The 20881-nt window shown below is 48.1% G+C and overlaps 1 protein-coding gene across 5 annotated transcripts in view; it reads right to left on the bottom strand.

Annotated features, from left to right (window-relative positions):
* Positions 1–506: 506 nt before the first annotated feature.
* The window catches only part of ZHX3 (zinc fingers and homeoboxes 3), a 50454-nt gene continuing 30079 nt past the window's right edge, over positions 507–20881 (bottom strand). For 4 of the 5 annotated variants that reach the window (XM_038750004.1, XM_038750005.1, XM_038750007.1 and 1 more), the window contains 2 exons: positions 4689–7710; positions 507–1487 (listed from right to left, as the gene is read on the bottom strand). In XM_038750004.1, coding sequence (XP_038605932.1) covers positions 1477–1487; positions 4689–7554 — 2877 coding nt within the window. In that variant the 5' untranslated portion in view covers positions 7555–7710 and the 3' untranslated portion in view covers positions 507–1476. Of the gene's footprint in view, positions 1488–4688; positions 7711–13981; positions 14023–20881 lie in introns of those variants that run through there. The other variant, XM_038750006.1, reaches the window with a different exon arrangement.

The raw sequence follows: 20881 nt of genomic DNA, 5'->3' as shown, positions 1-20881 counted from the left end.
GCCAAGCACTGGACGAACACTGGGGTAGATACAGGGTAAAATCAGATCGACACAGTCCCTGTCCCACATGGGGCTCACAGTCTAGGGGGGAAAAGGAGTATCAGCCTCAACTTTGAAAATTCAGTGCAAATACAGTGGGGAGGAGGAGAGAGAGAGAAAACCAACACAGAACTATGGCCTAGAGCAGCAGAGTTTTCAGATTCCAAATGGGAGATGCTCCATCTGCTTTCTATCCCCCTGGTCTATCACAACTCAAGGCGGCTGAAGGACGGTCGTGGGCATTGTCCGTGCCTCAGTTCCTCTTCCTAAATTGCGGATGGGGCGATTTCCTCTTCTTCACGTAGTTAATCCGAGGACTCATGGATTAAGGGTAATAAAGTGCTTCAAAATCCTCGGTTGGAAGGTGCTATATACCACCAGTGTTTGTGCTCTCATTTACCAACTGCGTTGATTTTCATCTAATTGGGGAAAATTTCAGGTTTTCAAAAAGCAAACCAACAATAACGTAGATCTAGAAATTTCTTGGAAAGCCAACACAATTACAGAAAACGAGGGAAGGGGAGTGAATGCAAGGCTGATGATCCAGTAGCCCCGCAGATCAAAAACATCTACCTTCGTCATCGGGATAGGCAGAAAAACTGGGCATAAAAACTCTAAAAGAGAAGCCATGGATTTCCTTTGAAAACATAATATGAGTATATAAAAAATAAAAAGATTCCAGTTGTCCCTTTTCCTCCACAATTCAAGTAAGAGGGCACCGGAATCTCCCAAGATGCACCACAAACAGGGCAAAAGGGGAAGAAAACTGATCATTAGAGGGTGACCAGCAGGACACCAGGACTTTCTTCTAACCGACCTCCAATACTCAGGGTCAGGGAAAAATGATCGTTCCCTGCCAAGAGAAAACGGCCCCAAGCCGCTCCGATTTACTCTCAACCTTAGGCCGGCAACTAGTGTGTGCCTTTTTTAAGGTCCTCTCACTTAGGACAGAGCTGGTTCATGGCCCAGGGTGAGAGCAAATACGGCAATCCTCACCTTCAGAGAACAGATACATTACAAATACAGAAAAAGAAACCGCTTTGTTTTGCTCATCAAAAGTTCCTACGTAATCATCAATTAATCCGCTATTTATTAAAAGTGTATAGGCAACTGTATAGGTTTAAAAAGTTGGTTCTATTGTACAGGAATATGAAATCTGAAATATTCTGTCCACTGGAAGGCAAAAGAGAGCGTCCCGTTTTGCAGGAGAGAGATGCTGATACAAGCCCTGCATTTCCCAAATCAGCGAATTGGCCGTGAAGAGCTCTGCGCTGACCATTCTGCTTTCTCGCAGACTCTTCCCAGTGTGCTTTGCTAAAAAGGGAGTCACAACCGCAGGGCACGTCAACCATACCCTGCTGTTGAGATTCAGATTCGGCCCTTTGGATCTGACATCTTCCCAAATTTGGCATATCCTTCACAGTAGTCAGTTTAAATTCAATCTGCTTCTGAAAAAAAAAAATCACAATATACATATCAAAACAGACTTCCACGGTGACCAGCCGCTACAGAGGCGAACATGCTGACAGAGCCTCTTGCCAGCAAAGCCTGCGGCGTGGCAGACTGGTCGTCGCTGGCTTCGAGAGGCGGGCTCAGTGGCCCAAGGTGATGCAGATGGGCGGGCGAGCAGGAGGAAGACCCAAGCGAGCATCACAAACTCTGAGCTCCAACGAACTCCATTCCCTGTCCTCCGGGGAGGAGTGGCCGCCTTCAGTAACCCCTCATAGTCTGAATTCCCTTTGGCCCAGTGATTGATTTAGGTCCCAACTTGAGGCCTTCCACGACGAGGCCCCCCTTTCCTCACCTCCCACTTCCTTCTGTGTCACCCTGACTTGCTCCCTTTATTCATCCCCACTCCCAGCCCCACTGCACTTATATACATATCTGTAATTTATCTATAATAATGTCTGTCTCCCCCTCTAGACTATAAGCTCGGTGTGGGCAGTGTCTGTTTACTGTTATATTGTACTCTCCCAAGCACTTAGTCCAGTGCTCCATACACAATAAGCGCTTAATAAATACGACTGACTTACTGACTACATACCAGAGGCCCCTCTCACTTCGCTTCATGACCATGAAGGTGAAGGCCCAAAGGGCTTCAAAACAGTGTGCGGCCTAATGGGCTCACAGTTCCGAGCTGCCACCCTGGTCTAAGGTAGCCAGTGAGCAGATTGGAAGTACTGAACAATAATAATAATTGTGGTATTTGTTAAGCACTTACTATATACCGGGCACAGTACTAAGCGCTGGAATGGATACAAGCAAATCAGGTAGGATTCCATCCCTGTCCCATATGGGGCTCACAGTCTTGAGAGTCTTGGTAAAATCCCCATTTTACCAATGAGGTAACGGGCCCAATCAATCAATCAATCAATCGTATTTATTGAGCGCTTACTGTGTGCAGAGCACTGTACTAAGTGCTTGGGAAGTACAAGTTGGCAACATATAGAGACGGTCCCTACCCAACAGTGGGCTCACAGTCTAGAAGACTGTGAAGTGAAGTGAAGTGGCTTGCCCATGGTCACACAGCAGACAAGTGGCAGAGCCAGGTTTAGAACCCACAACTCCCAAGCCCATGCTCTATCCACCAGGCCATACTGCCTGATTGTGCCAATGCTGCCCCATGACGGTTTCCTCTCTGCCCTTCTCTCCTCACCCTTCGACACCACCCTCTGGATTCATTTAAAGCCAGCCCTGAGAAAGCCACAACTCCCAAATACCTCCTCCTCCCCTTTCTCCTCCTCTGTATATCCCCCAGCTCTATTTTTAGTGGAGCAAGTTGCCAGGCAGGAGAGCCCCCAAAGCAGCATTCATTCCTTCATTCGTTCAATTGTATTTATTGAGCGCTTACTCTGTGCAGAGCACTGTACTAAGCACTTGGCAGATAAATCATACACTTGAATCGTCCAGCCACTAGAACACAATCATTTCATGAATTTCAAGGTACCAGCACCTAACAGTTTCAAAGACTAGCGTCATGAATAGGACACCTTTAAGTACCACGGCTCCAGCTCAGACATATAATAAACATCAGCCCTGGCACTTCTCTAGCATCAGCACTCATCAATAGAATCCCATTCGTGGAATCTTAGAAAACTAAAGTCTACAAGGAGGTCGAAAGCCTCTAAGCCAATTCCATCCAAATCAATCCATCAGTCAATCATATTTGAGTGCTCACTGTGTGCAGAGCACTGTACTATGTGCTTGGGAGAGTACAATGAAGCGTGAGAGTCCAGCAAAGTAAACCCTTCAGATGACTATGGGGAAAACCCCTTATTTTCAGTTCTGATGGAAGATCAGAGGCTTTGAAAAAAATGAAGTCATCTCCTGATGGGACAGAGAAATATCTAGGAAAATGGAAATGCACATATTGTCCAAATATCTCCCCCACCCCTGTCCTCACAACTTCTAATATGGGGCCAAGCTGTGAGGGAAAGAAGTAAAATCATCTGAATAAATTTTACCTCCTCTTTCTGACCATCCTGTGAACAGTTAACAAGAAGGAAATGGTCGAGAAGAAGGTCTCCAGAGAAAGACAAGGGTGACATTAGAGATACTCAGTACTCTCTTACGTTCGACATTCAGCATGATCTTTAAGTCTGGCTGAGCAGGTCTTAGAGGGTCTGGCGTAGCAGGGTAGATATAAGATACTAGCTAATAAGGTTGGAAGCAGTCCATGTCCCATGTGGGGCTTGCAGTCTTAATCCCCATTTTACAGAGGAGGGAACTAAGGCACAGGGCAGTGAGTGACTTGCCCAAGATCACACAGCAGACGGATGGCAGAACCCAAAATTAGAACCCAAGTCCTTCTGACTCCCAAGCCTATGCTCTATCCACTAGGCCATGCTGTTTCTCTGATACACTTCCAAGAAACTTGGGTCCTGGGTGTGTATGGGGGCCGGGGGAGAGCAGTCCCCCACCAGAACACCCCCAAGTTCCAAGCACTGACAGGAGCCTAGTCTATATCCCTGCTGTGTTTCCAGGGTACACAGAAGCAGGCCGGGATTCACCAGGCCTCTTTCAGCTGTACACAGTCCACAACACAGACAGGGCGGCAGAAAAACCACCCTGCAGAAATACCGTGAAGGGTTGTGGGCCGTGGGTGGACTGCTCTTTTACTCTTAATCCCGGCCTCAACTGTCCGGATGGAGACCACCTCGCAGTCTTCTAGTGCCAGTCTAAACGTAAAACCACTGGCGTGAGAGAAACGGTTCCCGGGGACAGGGGGCCTGAAAAGGTGACGGGCCTTCCTCCGATAAAGTTACCAGATCCCCACCCCCTGTTAGGGCTATTTCCCCAGCCCCCTTGCTCCATGTTCACTTGATTTTAATTACAAAACCAACTACCCCCACCAGACCTGAGGCCTTGCCTGAGTTCAGAATCCACAAATTATTCACTAGCCTATTGAGTCTTCGGTGATGCCCCCATTTGCCGCTGCCTGGTGTCAGGAGCCAAGATCTGGGGCAACTGGACAAGCTCACTCCCACTGCAGGTACACTGAGTTCTAAGTACTATAAAAAGCATCCTCCCCTTCTTGAAATACTAGACTGAACACTGCCAGGACTTCTGCTTCCAGCTCACTGCAAGATTAGCCGTCGCTTAGGGAAGCTAATGAATCCTGCCAAGCAGCCAACACGCCAATGCCTTACCTAGTTGAATTCCAGATCGAGGGCTAAACGGGCCGAGGGGTTCTGAGCGGACCTCCCGGCCACTAGGCTCCCAGGCCTCCCCGCTCTCCGCCACCTCGGAACAGTCATCAAACGTCCCTTTGGGGTTTCCCGCCGGTTCCCCTGGGCTGGAGCCCCGGTCCTCGCTGCCGGCGTCGGACACAGTCGTTCTGGCTTCCTCGCCCGTCTTTTCAGCAAACCAGAGCTTGATCTGCCGAGCGGTCATTTGGGTCTGGTCGCACAGGCTCTGAAGATCCCCCTCAGCGGGCACCTTGTGAGCTCTGTAATAGTCCTGAAGGAGCTGCCCGTGGCTTGGGCTGGTGTTCGACAGGCCCGGAGGGAAATCCCCCTGCTTATAGTCCTCATACCACTTCAACTGCCCGTTCTTTAATGCGTACCTGCTATCCCCGAACCAGCGAACTACCTCGGCCCTGGGCAGGCCCGACTGAGTGACCAGATTGTCGTACTCCTGATTGGTTGGCCACTGGGTCTGGACGAAGTGCTGTCGAAGCAAATGCCGCTGCTGGGCGGTCTTCTTACAGTTGGCTTTGCTTCTCGGGGGCTCCGAGGACCTGATCGAACTGTCCTCCTCGGGGTCGGGGATGCCTTGCCCCGTCAATTCAGTCTGCCCATTTGCCTCGGTGACCTTCAGGTTCTTGAGGTTGATTTTGATCGGGCTGACCTTCCTCTCGCCCGGGGGACAACTGCCGCCGGAGGACTCCGGCAGCCCATGGTCAGCGGACTCCCTCCCACTGTCCAAGGACTCCTCTCCTCCGCCACCCCCTTCGGCCCCCTCCTCCTCCCCGCCCGCCTCCTCCTCTTCCTCCTCCTCCACCCGAAAAGCCCTGTCTTCTGCCTTCTTGTGCTCCTCGGCCCCCTTCCTTTTCCGCCTCTCGGAAAACCAGCTGTCGATCTCTCTTCGGGTCATCTTGGTTTCACTCCGTAGGCGATCCACTTCTTCTTCCGGCGGCAGGGGGTTTTGTGCAAAGCTGCTCTCCAGGGCTCTGAGCTGTTCAGGGGCTCGCTCTTTGTATCTGGTAGGGGTGAAGTCGGGCGTCTGGTGCCAGGACTGCCGCCTCGTCGACCCGTGGTGAGCGGTGGGGGATGTCGGTATTGTCGCCGGCGCCGCCAGGCAGGTAAAATCGGGCGCTTTGGGAGACAGGCTAAAGGCGATCTCTGGGGCGGAATCGATGATCAGGGCGCCGCTCTCCCCGCCGAACACGGATCTGGCTCCCTTCAAATTCCGGCAGTGGTATCGCCGGTCGCTGAACCACTTGCGCACCTCCCTCGTTGTGAGGCCCGTAACTTTGGTCAGGTGCTCCACCTCGCTCTGACCCGGGAACTGATTCCGGCAAAAGCTCCCTTTCAGGGCCGACAGCTGTTCGTGAGACTTTTTGTTCTTGAAGAGGCTCGCGTCAAGGAACGCCTGAGAAGTGATGCTGGGGCAGGCGGTGAGCAGAGACTGGGCGGCAGTGACCACTTTCACCGTGGCGGCGGAACTGGAACATCCGGTGTTGCGTGGGGCAGCCGGCGGTGGCTTGGGGGCCGACGTGACCACTCCGGGGAGGGACGAACCAGTCCCCTGGAGCCCATTCGCCACCACCGGCTGGGAAACCATTAGCCCACCGGGCCCCTCGGGCTGCCTGACAACATGCCCGGGGATGGCCGCCTGGATGAGATGCTGGACATTGCCGGCGTTGGCCACGATGGGGGTGTTTAGGACTGTGATCGTGGGCTGGGGGACCGACTGGATCACCGTGTTAAACATCTTTTTCCGGGCGTCCTCGATCTCCTCGGGGGACCAACTGATCCCCTGCTTCAACCTCTGGGCTGTGAACCAGATCTTCAGCTGCTCTTCCGGGTACTTGGTCACGACGGTCAGGTAGCAGAGCTCGGCTTTGGTCGGGTAAGGGAACTTGTGGAAAGAGTTCTTCAGGAAACTGTTGGAGTCCATGGCTGCATTGTAGGTTGGAATGCTGCTCAGTGGGATCATCACCTTGGGAAGCGACTTGGAGGTAGGCAGCGGCTGCTGCTGGGGAAGGGCTTGGGGCGGCTGTTGAATCGACAGGAACTGGGCGACGCCGGCGGGCAAGACGGGCACGGTCCCGATCAGCGACCCGTTCACGACGTGCGGCGTTTTCACCGGCACGCTCGGGGCCTGGCTTACCGGCCCGGGGCCGTTGGCTAAGAGTCGCTCGCTCTCTTTCCCCTCGGGGCCCCCGGCCGCTGGGTTGGCCCCGCTCTCGCCCGCCGTCTGACCGGGCAGGTTCTCCTTCAGCGTGTGAATTTTCTTGGCTTCGGCTTTACCCTTCATCAGCTTCATGATGGGTGTCTTGGTGATGATGATTTCGGGCTGCCCCTCGCTTCCCTCCTGAGAGGACTCACCCGAGAACTCCTGGCTGCTGGTGCTGTCAGAGACGCTCTGCTCTACGGTGACGTGACTGTCCTGTCTGGCCACGTTCCAGATGAAGCGGGTTTCGCCCGCGTGACACTTGGCATTGTGGAGAGTAAGCCCTTCGCACGTTTTTGCTAGGAAACTGCATTCAGTGCATACAAAAGAGGGGTCTTGGCTAAAGTCTGTGTGCTCTGAATCCATATGGCCCATGAACGGACTCATGTCTTGAGAGCCGAAATCACAATACTTACACAGATAAGTATCGCCTTCACACCGTCCGTCAGCCGGCGCGCCGCTCCGGTTAGGGTTGTTGGCCGCATCGCTAACTCTGAGCACTTCCGGAGCTGGGTCCTGGTGAGGTCCTTCGTTAGCCGGGTCTGCTTCTCGCTGCTGCAACACAACCGTCTTCACTGGTATCATGCAAGGCGTGGTGGATTTTCTCTTGCTGGCCATCGCGGCGACCGGTTAACCGAGGCGAGAGAGGCTACCGAGCTCTTCTCTACGACTTCTTTACCGGTCGGATTCCAGGTGATCCATGAGGTTGAAGAGGAAGGTGCTGCAGGAGTTGATTTTCACTTGGTGGCGAAGGGCCGAATACCGCCATTGAAACTGAGGAGGAAGAAAACGGCAATTAGCGTCTCGGTCAGATCCCAGGCGTGTATATTTAACCGGTCCTGGAGCCAACTTCGAGGTCACATGATTTTCCCAGGGATCTGAAAGATCTTAGAGCTTACGAGGATCTTGAAATGAACCGTTTCACTCGGACGGGACCGAGATTTGTTCGTTTCCCTTTCACCCAGATTTTGGATTCAAGTGACTCGGCCAATGATGCCGTCCGTGTTCTTTCCATAAAGAAAGAACTCGGACAAAAGGAACCTCAGATGTCCAGGGGCTTACTGACGAATTCCGCCGCCTCTCCCTGCCAGCTCTTTGCTGCCTGGCAGACAGGGTCTGAGTTCTCTTTGGCCGAAATCATTCTAGTGCTGCCTACCCTGGCCTGAGGCCAGTCTCATCTGTTATCCTCTCATCCAAGGCCGGCTAGAAGGAAGCTTCCTACGGACACAGAGTGAAGTATATTCCCCAGAGCCATAGAGGGAGACCTTGTTCTTGGGTCTCCCCCGCCCCCGGACCCTCAAGGGGACCACCCCACGCCCGACCCATCTCATCATCCTGAGTCTTCAATCCTGTCCTTCCCCTCCCCTCCATATTTTAGAATGACGGGAAGGCTGTGGCTGTTACCATGGTTACAATGGTGACTCTTCAGGCACGAAGCGCCTGAATCTCTGTTCCTCTAGCCACGGTCCCTTTTTGTCTCCTTCTTATTAATATTTTTTTGGTCTTCCATGCTGTTTGCGTTTTTTAATCGTTTCTTCTTTCCCTGCCTTTCCCGGCCCTCCCTGCCTTAATCTTCGACTGTAATCCTCTTGAGGACCAGGGGCCATGACTAATTCTCTCCCCTGTGCTTTCCATCCCCACCCCCAGTGACTAGGACACATAGTGAGCACTTACTACTATTGTTATTTTCTTGTAGTGGGCACTTTGGAAATTTTGAAGCAGGAGATTAAAAGAGTGAATAGCTGGCCTGCAAACTCCTTGAGGGGCAGGGATCAGGCCTACTATTTCCATGAAGCAGCATGGCCTAGTGTCAAGAGCACAGGCTCAGGAGTCAGAGGACGTGGGTTCTAATCCCAGTTCTGCCACTTGTGTGCTGTGTGACCCTGGGCAAGTCACTTAACTTCTCTGTGCCTCAGTGACCTCATCTGTAAAATGGGGATGAAGACTGTGAGCCCCACGTGGGACAACCTGATTACCGTGCATCTACCCCAGCGCTCAGAACAGTGCTTGGCACACAGTAAGCGCTTAACAAATAACATCATTAGAGCTACAGGGATCTTGAAATGAACCATTTCACTTGGACGGGACCGAGGTTTGTTCGTTTCCCTTTCACCCAGATTCACAAATACCATCATTATTATTATTAAGGTGCTCTCCAAAGTAGTTAGTACAGTGATCTGCCACACAGCAGATGTTGAATAAATACTACTGGTTGATAAAGCTGTCGGAAAACATGTAGTAGATTTGTACTTCGGTTTGAAGATGAAATCGCTGATGGGGAGAGTGTAACCGTGGGTGTACTTCACCCTCAGGATCTCTTGCATATACTAATAATAATGATGGCATTTATTAAGCACTTACTATGTGCAAAGCACTGTTCTAAGCGCTGGGGAGGTTACATGGTGATCAGGTTGTCCCATGGGGGGCTCATAGTCTATATCCCCATTTTACAGATGAGGTAACGGAGGCGCAGAGAAGTTAAGTGACTTGCCCAAAGTCACAGAGTTGACAAGTGGGGGAGCTGGGATTTGAACCCATGACCTCTGACTCCAAAGCCCAGCCTCTTTCCACTGAGCCATGCTGCTTCTTGGTGCTTAGTGTTCCCCAAAATCCAGGAGTGAAATTTTTCTGGCCCTGGGCCTTTCAGAGTGAGCGGTGCATGGCCTAGTGGATAGGGTTCAGGCCTGGCAGTAAGAAGGGCCTGGGTTCTAATCCTGACCCTGCCACTTGTCTGCTGTGTGGCCTTGAACAAGTCATTTAACTTCTCTGTGCCTCATTTCCCTCATCTGAACAGTTTGGATTAAGACTGTGAGCCCTATATGGGATGAGAACTGTGTCCAATCCGATTAACTTGTATCTACCCCAGCACTTAGTACAATGCCCGCCACATAGTAAGTGCTTAACAAATACCACATCAGAGGTTAAAAGGGGGAAGCTGTGCTTTTGGGTTGTTTTTGCAGACCCGATGATGGTTTGTACTGAGCCTCGCCCTCCCCTACCTCGCTCCCCGATGCTCAGCGGCTCATATTGAGAGACGGCGTTGGGGAGTAGCATATGTGGCATTTGTGGCCCCAAAACTGATCACTTCTGAGACTTCAACAGTAGCTGACACATCACTGTGCCCTCATCCGTTTCCTAAGCCATCTCCGCTAGTCGGAGTAGCTTAGTAAGGGGTTTTCTTACTTAGGCAGGAGGAAAAGCAAAAGAGGAAACAACAACAAAAAAAAGAAATGAAAAACCTAAATAACCAAAATACCTAAGTAGCCTGATGCGCACCACACAGATAAACAGAACAGATCTGGAAAAAGGCAGGTGCATCAGAGGAGGGCACAAGCAGACAAGGGTGGTTGTTTCATCACCACCATTATCGATAGCATTTATTGAGAGCTTACTGTATGCAGAGCACTGTACCAAGTACATAATAATAATAATAATAATGGCATTTATTAAGCGCTTACTATGTGCAAAGCACTGTTCTAAGCACTGGAAGAGAACATTTTTGGTAGACATGTTCCTTTCCCACAATGACCTTACATCCTAGAGGACTGCAACACTCTAGTATGATGATGATAATAACAATAATAATAATAATAATGGCATTTGTTAAGCACTTACTATGTGCAAAGCACTGTTCTAAGCACTGGGGAGGTTACAAGGTGATCAGTTTGTCCCACAGGGAGCTCACAGTCTTCATCCCCATTTTACAGATGAGGTAACTGAGGCACAGAGAAGTTAAGTGACTTGCCCAAAGTCACACAGCTGACAATTGGCAGAGCTGGGATTTGAACGCACGACCTCTGACTTCAAAGCCCGTGCTCTTTCCACTGAGCCACGCTGCTTCTCTGTAGTATCAGAGAAGATAGTATCTCAGATAGTATCTGTTAAGCACTTACTATGTGCCAAGCACTGTTCTAAGCACCAGGATAGATACAAGGTTATCAGGTTATCCAACGTGGGGCTCACAGTCTTAATCCCCATTTTACAGATGAGGTCACTGAGGCCCAGAGAAGTTAAGTGACTTGCCCAAAGTCACACAGCTATCAAGTGGCAGAGCTGAGATTAGAACCTATGACCTCTGACTCCCAAGGCCATGCTCTCGCCATTAAGTCACTCTGCTTCTCTAGTATTAATCTAGTATCATCAGAGTCACTTTCATCTCCGGGTAGATTTGGAAGGACTCTTCCCTGCAACTGTCAGGCCACGAAAGATTTCCTCTTCCCCTCTCCCCCTCCCCCAAGACGGCAACTGCTCCAATGACGATGGTGACTGTGGCATTTGTTAAGCGTTCACTGTGTGTCAGGCACTGTACTAAGTGCTGGGGTGGATATACATAAATCGGGTCAGACACAGTCCCTGTCCCACTTGGGGCTCATGGTCTTAAACCCCTTTTTACAGATGAGGTAACTGGGGCATAGAGAAAGGAAGAGACGTACCCAAGGTCACACACCAGATAAGTGGCAGAGCTGGGATTAGAACTCAGGTCCTTCTGGCTCCCAGGCCTGAGCTCTATCCACTAGGCCAACGAGGAAAGAACACAGCAATTCACGGCATACCCAGCCCTCATCTCTGTGAGCCTTGAGCTATAAAACCTCGCCCAGGGCTATGAGATCAACTCTTCGCCTGCCTGTCCCACAAGCTACGACTGACACCATCCTTTCTAGATGACAGGTGACTGACCCCATCATCGCTCAGCCCTCCAACTGGAAGGGGTAGGAAACTGAAACTGACATTGCAGACAGTGAAAGAGTATGAGAGAGACCTAAAAGTGATAAATGCCCCCCATCCTACACCACACCCACAAGTTGGGGGAACTCCACTTTTCTGGAAGACCCCCTTTTCTGCATCCAGCCAGCAGAACTCCCCAAAAGAGAAACACAACAATAATAATCATAATGATAATAACAGTAACTGCGGTATTTGATAAGCACTTACTCTGTGCCAGGCACGGTACTAAACACTGGGGTGGATAGAAGCAAATTGGGTTGGATGCAGTTCCTGTCCCACATGGGGCTCACAGTCTTAATCCCCATTTAACAGATGAAGTAACTGAGGCACAGAGAAGTCTTCTAGACTGTGAGCCCACTGTTGGGTAGGGACCGTCTCTATATGTTGCCAACTTGCACTTCCCAAGCACTTAGTACAGTGCTCTGCACACAGTAAGCACTCAATAAATACGATTGAATGAATGAATGAAGTGACTTGCCCAAGATCACACACCAGACAAGTGGCAGAGCCAAGATTAGAATCCAGAGTCTTCTGACTCTGGTTTCTAAACTGCAGAACGTGGAAGCTTTACCGCAGGCAATGTGAGCAAACAAACTGTTTGTCTTCATCTGCACAAGCCGTTAGAAAGTCCTAGACTTTATGATAACTTTGAATAAAGAAAATAATGCCCTGAAAGCCATGACGTGGCTATCTCAAGTTTCCTACTGCATGTTCGTGTTCGGCGACATGAGAAGACATAACTCTTCTCTTCGCCTCAAGGCAAATCATGTCAACACGCTGCTACATCGCTGTACTGCCAAAAGTGATCCAAATGATGAGAAATGCAAATCTAATGATAAACAGGATGAGTCAGCTCATCAGTCTTGGGGAAGACATTTCCTTGGATGAGGTTGTTACTGCTTGGGAAAGGCAGGGCTAGATTTCCAAGTGACTTGAAAAATGGGGGAAATGATCCTACAGAAGTAGGAATAATTAAATGCAGAGGAGTGCAAGGTAGTATAAAGAGGGATGAAAAACAAATACAGGATGAGGCGACTTGGATATTCGGCCCAGAAAAGATCTTGTTGTCACAGAAGACGATTATGACTCAGAAATATGGTGCAGTTATTAAGAAAGCAACATGGTCCCGTGATATATTGAGAAGAGAAGCAGCGTGGCTCAATGGAAAGAGCCCAGGCTTTGGAGTCAGAGGTCATAAGTTCAAATCCCAGCTCTGCCAACTGTCAACTGTGTGACTTTGGGCAAGTCACTTAACTTCTCTGGGCCTCAGTTACTCATCTGTAAAATGGGGATGAAGACTGTCAGCCCCCCATGGGACAACCTGATCACCTTATAAAATCTCCAGCGCTTAGAACAGTGCTTTGCACATAGTAGGCACTTAATAAATGTCATCATTATTATTATTGAGATATATTGAGAAGCAGTGTGGTCTAGTGGATAGTGTATGGGCCTCAGAGTCAAAAGGACCTGGGTTCTAATTCTGGCTTTGCCACTTGTCTGCTGTGTGGCCTTGGAAAAGTCACATCACTTCTCTGTGCCTCAGTTCCCTCAACTGTAAGATGGGAATTAAGACCGTGAGCCCCCTGTGGGACATGGACGGTGTCCAACCTGATTATCTTATGTCTACCCCAGGGCTAGTACAGTGCCAGACACCTAGTAAGTGCTTAATAAATACCATTTTAAAAAAAAGTAGGACAGAAAAATATCCCCAAGTAATTCTTCTACTATAGCTTTCCCTTTAGAGAAGCAGCGTGGCTTAGTGGAAGGAGCACGGGCCTGGACGTCAAAGGTCATGGGTTCTAATCCCGGCTCCGCCACTTGTCAGCTGTGTGACTTTGGGCAAGTCACTTAACTTCTCTGTGCCTCAGTTATCTCATCTGTAAAATGGGGATGAAGACTGTGAGCCCCACGTGGGGCAACCTGATAATCTACCCTGGCACTTAGAACAGGCATATAGTAAGCGCTTAACACATACCATCATTATTATTCTTGTGTCCAGTTCTGGTTACCACACCTTAGACAGAAGGAAATGAGTTTTCCTTTCTCTAGTTTTCCTAATCCTAAAGGCTCCCTTGGAGAAGCAGCATAACCTAATGGATAGAGCATGGGCCTGGGAGAGAAGAATCTGGGTCATCTAGTCTGCAAGCTCATTTTGGGCAGGGTACATATCTGCTTATTCTCTTGTGTTGTACTCTCCCCAGTGCTTAGAACAGGGCTCCACACATAGTAAGCGCTCAATAAATACTACTGACTGATTGATTGATTGATTCCCAGCTCCACCACTGGACTGCTGGGTGACCTTGGGCAATGCCTCGCTTACCTTGTAAGATTGATGTCCGTCTCCTCCCCTTGTAGACTGTGAGCCCGTTGTGAGCAGGGACTGTCTCTCTCTGTTGCTGAACTGTACTTTCCAAGCACTTAGTACAGTGCTCTGCACACAGTAAGTGTTCAGTAAATATGATTGAATGAATAAAATGGGGATTAAGACTGTGAGCCCATGTGGGACAGGGACTTTGTCCAACCTGATTATCTTGCATCTCGCCCAGCATTTAGAACAGTGCCTGGCTCATAGTAAGTGCTTAACAAATGCCATAAAAAGGAGCTCATACACTCAAGAGACACTTTTTGGGAGAGATCAAGTAAGGGAGTTTTGCAGTCCCCATCCCCAGAGATCTTTAAGAAAAGACCAGATCCCCATCTGTTCAGGATGGCTTCATGACTGGAGGCGAGGGGTTTGGCCAGATCTTCTCTTGGGGTCCCTTCTATGATCCAATAATTCTTAAGCAGCACATTTCCACCTTAAAATCCCCATTCGGTTCATCAAAAGCAGCATAAGTCCATCTTTAAAATCCCCACTTGGTTCGCTCGGGGATATGTTGCTTTTGTAGTACTTTTCCTTTGAATTTCTTGGTTTGCATTTAAGCTTACTCAATAATTTCATCCTTTGAGAAAAAATAAAAGCATTTAAGCAAAAATCTACCCCTTGGGGCTCTTTCATTTCATTAGGAAACAGAAGAGCACACGCACCCACAAAATAGTCACAAACTTGAGCGAATAACCGATGTCCGAGAAGAGTAGAGGGTCCACAATTAGAGGTTGAGAGGGAAAAAAAAAGAGTCCATGAAAGAAACTTGAGATGAAGCAGTCAAGGAGCTAGGATGAAAACTAGGAGAGGGCCATGTCTTTTCTTATGGTATTTGTTAAGTGCTATGTGCCAGTCACTGTTCTCAGCACTAGGGTAGATATAAACTGATCAGGGTGGACACAGTCTAAGTTCCACATAGGGCTCACAGTTTTAATCTCCATTTCAGAGATAGGGTAACTAAGGCACAAAGAAATTAAGTGACTTGCCCAAGGTCACAGAGCAGACAAGTGGTGGAACCGGGATTAGATCCCATGTCCCTCTAACTTCCAGGCTGACTTAATTAATCCATAATCAATTCTACATGTACGTGTGCATGGAGAAGAGACAAAGGTCTCTTAAAAGCTTAAAAATACAAAGTACAAAGAAGAAGCGTGACTTTATGGCCAAGTCATTCAATGACATGAAGCTAGGATCTTAAGAAGGCTAGTTCACAGGCACGGAATGTGTCTTAACAACTCTGCTGCATTGACCGTTGTTGGGTAGGGACTGTTTCTATATATTGCCAACTTGTACTTCCCAAGCACTTAGTACAGTGCTCTGCACACAGTAAGTGCTCAATAAATATGACTGAATGAATGAATTGGACTCTCGCAAGCATTTAGTACAATGTACTGTGCATAGTAAGCACTCGATAAATACCACTGATTGAATGAACTGACTAACTCCTTCAGTCCACCAAAACCTGCTAGTTTACCATTTAGTGGACTGAAATACTTTCAGTAGTTCCCTGTCTGAGTTCAAGAGATACCGGGCCTTCACCAGCACTCACTCAATCATTTATTGAGCACTTTCTGTGTGCACAGCACTGTACTAAGCACTGGAAGAGTACAATATCAACAGAGTTGATAGTCCTATTCCCTGTCCACAATGAGCTGACAGTCTAGAATGAGGAAATTTACCACTTGATTTACCCCTAACCAGGACTTTAGTGGAGAGGTTAATGGTGAGTGTCTGGGAAATTGCATGGCCTAATGGTAGAGCATGGGCCTGGTGTCAGAAGGACCTGGGTTCTAATCCCAGCCCTACCACTTGCCAGCTGTGTGACTTTGGGCAAGTCACTTAACTTCTCTGGGCCTCAATTACCTCATCTATAAAATGGGGGTTACGACTGTGAGCCCCGTGTGGGACGGGGACTTTGTCCGAACTGATTAGCTTGTATCTCCCCCAGTGCTTAGTACAATGCCTGGCACATAGTAAGAGCTTAATAATAATAATACTAATAATACTGGCATTTATTAAGCGCTTACTATGTGCAAAGCACTGTTCTAAGCGCTGGGGAGGTAACAAGGTGATCAGGTTGTCCCATATGGGGCTCATAGCCTTAATCCCCATTGTACAGATGAGGTAATTGAGGCACAGAGAAGTTAAGTGACTTGCCCAAGTCACACAGCTGACAACTGGCGGAGCTGGGATTTGAACCCATGACCTCTGACTCCAAAGCCTCTGACTCTTTCCACTGAGCCATGCTGCTTCTCTGCTTAACAAATACCATAAAAAAACAAAACTAAAACTAAAACAGAAAGGCCCATCTGATGTTCCTCAACTTTGACATCGGTCCGTCCTTTCTGACGCTACTGCCTCATCTGTTCTGCAAATGCCGGTCAAATTGGGGCAGCAAGAAAAGAAGCCGGGAAAACTAAAAAGAAGCCAAACGGTGAGGCCTCAGTCAGGACTGTTCTGCTAGGCCTGAGATATCTGGCAGACCTAGAGTGTGATTGGAAGTACAGTCTGAGACAACTTGTACAATTTCAAACCTGTCCCCACCAGTTAACTTTGTTCAAGCCGATTTTGCTAAATTGGCTACATTAAAGGTGAAGAAAATGTATTTAAAATGATCCAGATATGAATAAAATGTGGTTCAAAAATACGTTATGAAAGCAAAAATGAATCCAAAAACAGGTTTGTCTCTCCATCTTTCAGAAAACCATTAGATGCCGTTAAAGCGTATCAGATACTTTGAGGTTCTGACTTGAACATGAAGAGAAGAGTTTGGCTTATTAGATAGTTTGGATATCCACCTGATTTATTTTTTTTAACATTGAACACCATCAGCAGCTTCGGTCTTTCTCCCCAAGACCTCAAGATATTTAAAGCAATTACCAAAATTGTCCAACATATCTGTCAAAGGAGGGATCACAACCTAACAACCTTATCCAATGCCATTTCTGGTTCTGTACAGTGCTTTGCTTTCGTCCCTGGCAAGAAGAATGCTTAGAGGAACTGAATGATTATGAACTAGGATGGCCTAGTGAAAAAGCCCAACCCTGGGAATCAGGGGACCTGGGTCCCAATCCTGGCTCCACCACTTGCCTGCTCTATGATCTCAGGCAAGCCATTCCACTTCTCTGTGCCTCAGTTTCCTCATAGGGATTCAATACCAGTTTTTCCTCTCCCTTAGACTGTGTTCTATATGTGGGACTGGGACTGTGTCTGACCTGATTATATTGCCTCTAACCCAGCACTTGGTACATAACAGGCACTAAGCATATATCAAAATTATTATTACTATTATTATGAGGATGATGGTTGCCCTACTTTACATCCCCCCAAAGTTCAGGGGTTTACCACTCCTAACTTCTTCATTCAAAGTAGTGGTAGCAATAAGAGTATTTATTAAGCACTTACGGTATGCAGGGCATTGTACTAAGTGCTGGGAAAGAATACAGAGGGGAGCCAGGAGACCCACAATCTAAACATAGGCACTGAATTCCCCTTTTACAGTCTTCATGAATCCCCTGCCACAGAATAGCTTAAGATAAAAAAACTTTATTAAAAATAAAGTATTAAGACTCTCTCTCTTAAAACTAAGGCTTGTTCGAGACTGCCTGGATCCAACTTGGTAAAAATTTGCCCCAGCCACGGGGCTGATCTTTAAATGAGGCACTGCCCTTTTGAGAAGGCAAGATCTGGCTCTGGCTGTTATGTTCCTGCAGGGACTGACAGTTACTGGAACACCAAAGGGTCTACAGTGTCAAAGGCAGCTGGGAGGTCAAGGAGGATTAGGGCTGAGGACAGTATGTCAAGTTTGGCAAGAAGCAGGTCATTGGTGACTTTGGAGAGACTAGTCTCGGCAGAGTGGAGGTGGAAATCAGATTGAAGAGGGACAAGTGATTTGGAGGTCAGGAGATGGAGGCAGAGGGATTATACAATCCACTCAAGGAGTTTGGACAGGAATTGGGGGAGAGAAGGGAGATGCAGTGAATGAGAGTTGAAGGGGGCAGTGGTTTCCAGAGAAGGTTTTTCTAGGCCAGGAAAGAAAGGCATGAACATATTTGAAGGTGGGGAGGAGGGAACCATCAGGGAGTGAGAGATTCAAGATGGCAGCCTGGGAGAGAAGAAGAGTTAAATATGTGTTACGTACTTACACGGGTTTCTGTGTTTGGGTTCTGAACTGAGCAGGAGTTAGCAATATAACACAGAGACATCTAAAATGGGCAGCAGGAGAGTAGATTCTCCCTTCCAAGTCCATCTGAATTCAAAGGGTTTGGTTTTCTTTAAGACCAACCTGATCCAAACCCCTTGTCCTGCCCAGGTCTCACCCAAGAGCCTACCACCTCAAGCCTAAACCCAGGACTTCATTTTTTTCTTTATTCTCTCCCAGAAAACAGACAATGGAGAAGGGATGGAGAAGCAGTGACCCTCCAAGTTTGTTTGTTTTTATAGTATTTGTTAAGCACTTACTAAGTGCCAGGCACTGTACTGAGCACTGAGATATACACAGGATAATTGGGCTGGTTCACTCTCAGCTTCAAGGCTCTCCATCCCCTCGCCCCCTCCTACCTCACCTCCCTTCTCTCCTTCTCCAGCCTAGCCCACACCCTCCGCTCTTCTGTCGCTAACCTACTCACTGTACCTCGTTCTCGCCTGTCCCACCGTCGACCCCCGGCCCACATCCTCGCCCTGGCCCGGAATTACCTCCCTCCGCACATCCGCCAAGCTAGCTCTCTTCCTCCCTTCAAAGCCCTACTGATAGCTCACCTCCTCCAGGAGGCCTTCTCAGACTGAGCCCCCTTTTTCCTCTCCTCCTCCCCATCCCCCCTGCCCTACCTCCTTCCCTTTCCCACAGCACCTGTATATATGTTTGTACAGATTTATTACTCTAGTTTTTACTTGTATATATTTACTGTTCTATTTATTTTGTTAATGATGTGCATCTAGCTTTATTTCTATTTATTCTGATGACAACACCTGTCCAAATGTTTTGGTTTGTTGTCTGTCTCCCCCTTCTAGACTGTGAGCCCGTTGTTGGGTAGGGACTGTCTCTATATGTTGCCAACTTGTACTTCCCAAGTGCTTAGTACAGTGCTTTGCTCACAGTAAGCACTCAATAGATATGATTGAAAGAATGAATGGTTCATGAAGCTGTAGCTCAGACTCTCATCAGGGGAATGTAATTCTATTTATTCTGACAGTTTTGACACCTGTCTACATGCTTGTTTTGTTGTCTGTCTCCCCCTTCTAGACTGTGAGCCCATTGTTGGGGAGGGACCGCCTCTATATGTTGCGGACTTGTACTTCCCAAGTGCTGAGTACAAAGCTCTGCACACAGTAAGTGCTCAATAAATACAATTGAATGAATGAATGAATAATACGAAGGCATTTTTAAGCACTTACTATGTGTCAGGCACTGTTCTAAGCGCTGGGGAAGATACAAGTTAATCAGGTCAGACACAGTCCCTGTCCTACATAAGGCTCACAATCTAAGCATGGTATAGTGGATAGAGCATGGGCCTGGGAATCACAGGGTCATTGGTTCTAATCCCAACTCCACAAACTGTCTGCTGTGTGACCTTGGGCAAGTCACTTCACTTCTCTGTACCTCAGTTGCCTCATCTGTAAAGAGGGGATTGAGACTGTGAGTCCCACTTGGGACAGGGACCATGTCCATCTCCATTTGCTTGTATCCACCCCAGCACTTAGTAGAGTGCCTGGAACATAGCTCTGCACACAGTAAGCGCTCAATAAATACGATTGAATGAATGAATGAATGTGCTTAACAAATACCATAATTATTATTATTATTATTATTATTATTATTATTATTAAGGAGAGGGGGGAACAGGTACTGAATCCCCATTTTACAGATGAGGGAACTGAGGCACAGAGAAGTGCACTGCCTTGCCCAAGGTCACCCAGAAGACAAATGGAGGAACCAAGATTAGAACCCAGGTCCTCTAACTCCCAGGCCTGTGCTTTATCCACTAGGCCATGCTGCTTTTCTCTTTCTCCGTGATGGCTTCTATAGCAGATAAAGAGAGAATTTTTGTTGTTTTCTTTACACTAGGTCTCATGAATGCTGTTCCTTACGTTTGGCTTCTCTGCCTTTTCACAATCCTGCAACATAAAGTCAAGGTAAATTCAGGTCCAGTAAACTTAACCTTCCTGCCTCCTTTTAGAATCCAGGGCCTTGTAGAAAATTCTAAACACAAACAACCGAGACTCTTCTCAGTAAAAGTCCACTTATCTAGAATTTCGTGTGTGCTCAGATTTCTGCAATTTAAGTCCAACAGCGCCTTCAGTCAACATTTTTACTCAGTGAACAAACGGCAATTCAGCTTTAGGGCCTGTGTAAGAGAAGCTTTGTAGATTAAAGTTGGTTTGGAAAATGTGTGTCTAGTTTACAGGATGTGGTGCTGGGTTGATTCAAAGATTGCATTTACCCTCCCTTTGCTGGCAGAACAGAACACTAGAAAAGAGGCATTTTCCCTCAGACCCATTATAAACTATCCCTGATGTCCATCTGCGGCGTACATTCATAGAGAGGGATAGAGATGGAGGAAAAGGGAAATCAATCAATCCTACTTACTGGGCGCTTACTGTGTGCAGACCACTGTAGTAAGTGCTTGGGAGAGTCCAACCTAACAGAGTTGATGGACCCGTTCCCTGCCTACAATGAGAAGCAGCGTGGCTCAGTGGAAAGAACCCGGGCTTGGGAGTCAGAGGTCACGGGTTCTAATCCCGGCTCCGCCACTTGTCAGCCGTGTGACTTTGGGCAAGTCGCTTCTCTGTGCCTCAGTGACCTCATCTGTAAAATGGGAGTGAAGACTGTGAGCCCCACGTGGGAAAACCTGATTA

Source organism: Tachyglossus aculeatus, chromosome 8, assembly GCF_015852505.1.
Source record: "Tachyglossus aculeatus isolate mTacAcu1 chromosome 8, mTacAcu1.pri, whole genome shotgun sequence".
In the NCBI taxonomy this organism is placed as follows: Eukaryota; Metazoa; Chordata; class Mammalia; order Monotremata; family Tachyglossidae; genus Tachyglossus; species Tachyglossus aculeatus.
Note: the sequence above shows the minus strand (reverse complement) of the source record. Positions and strands in the feature narration are given on the sequence as shown.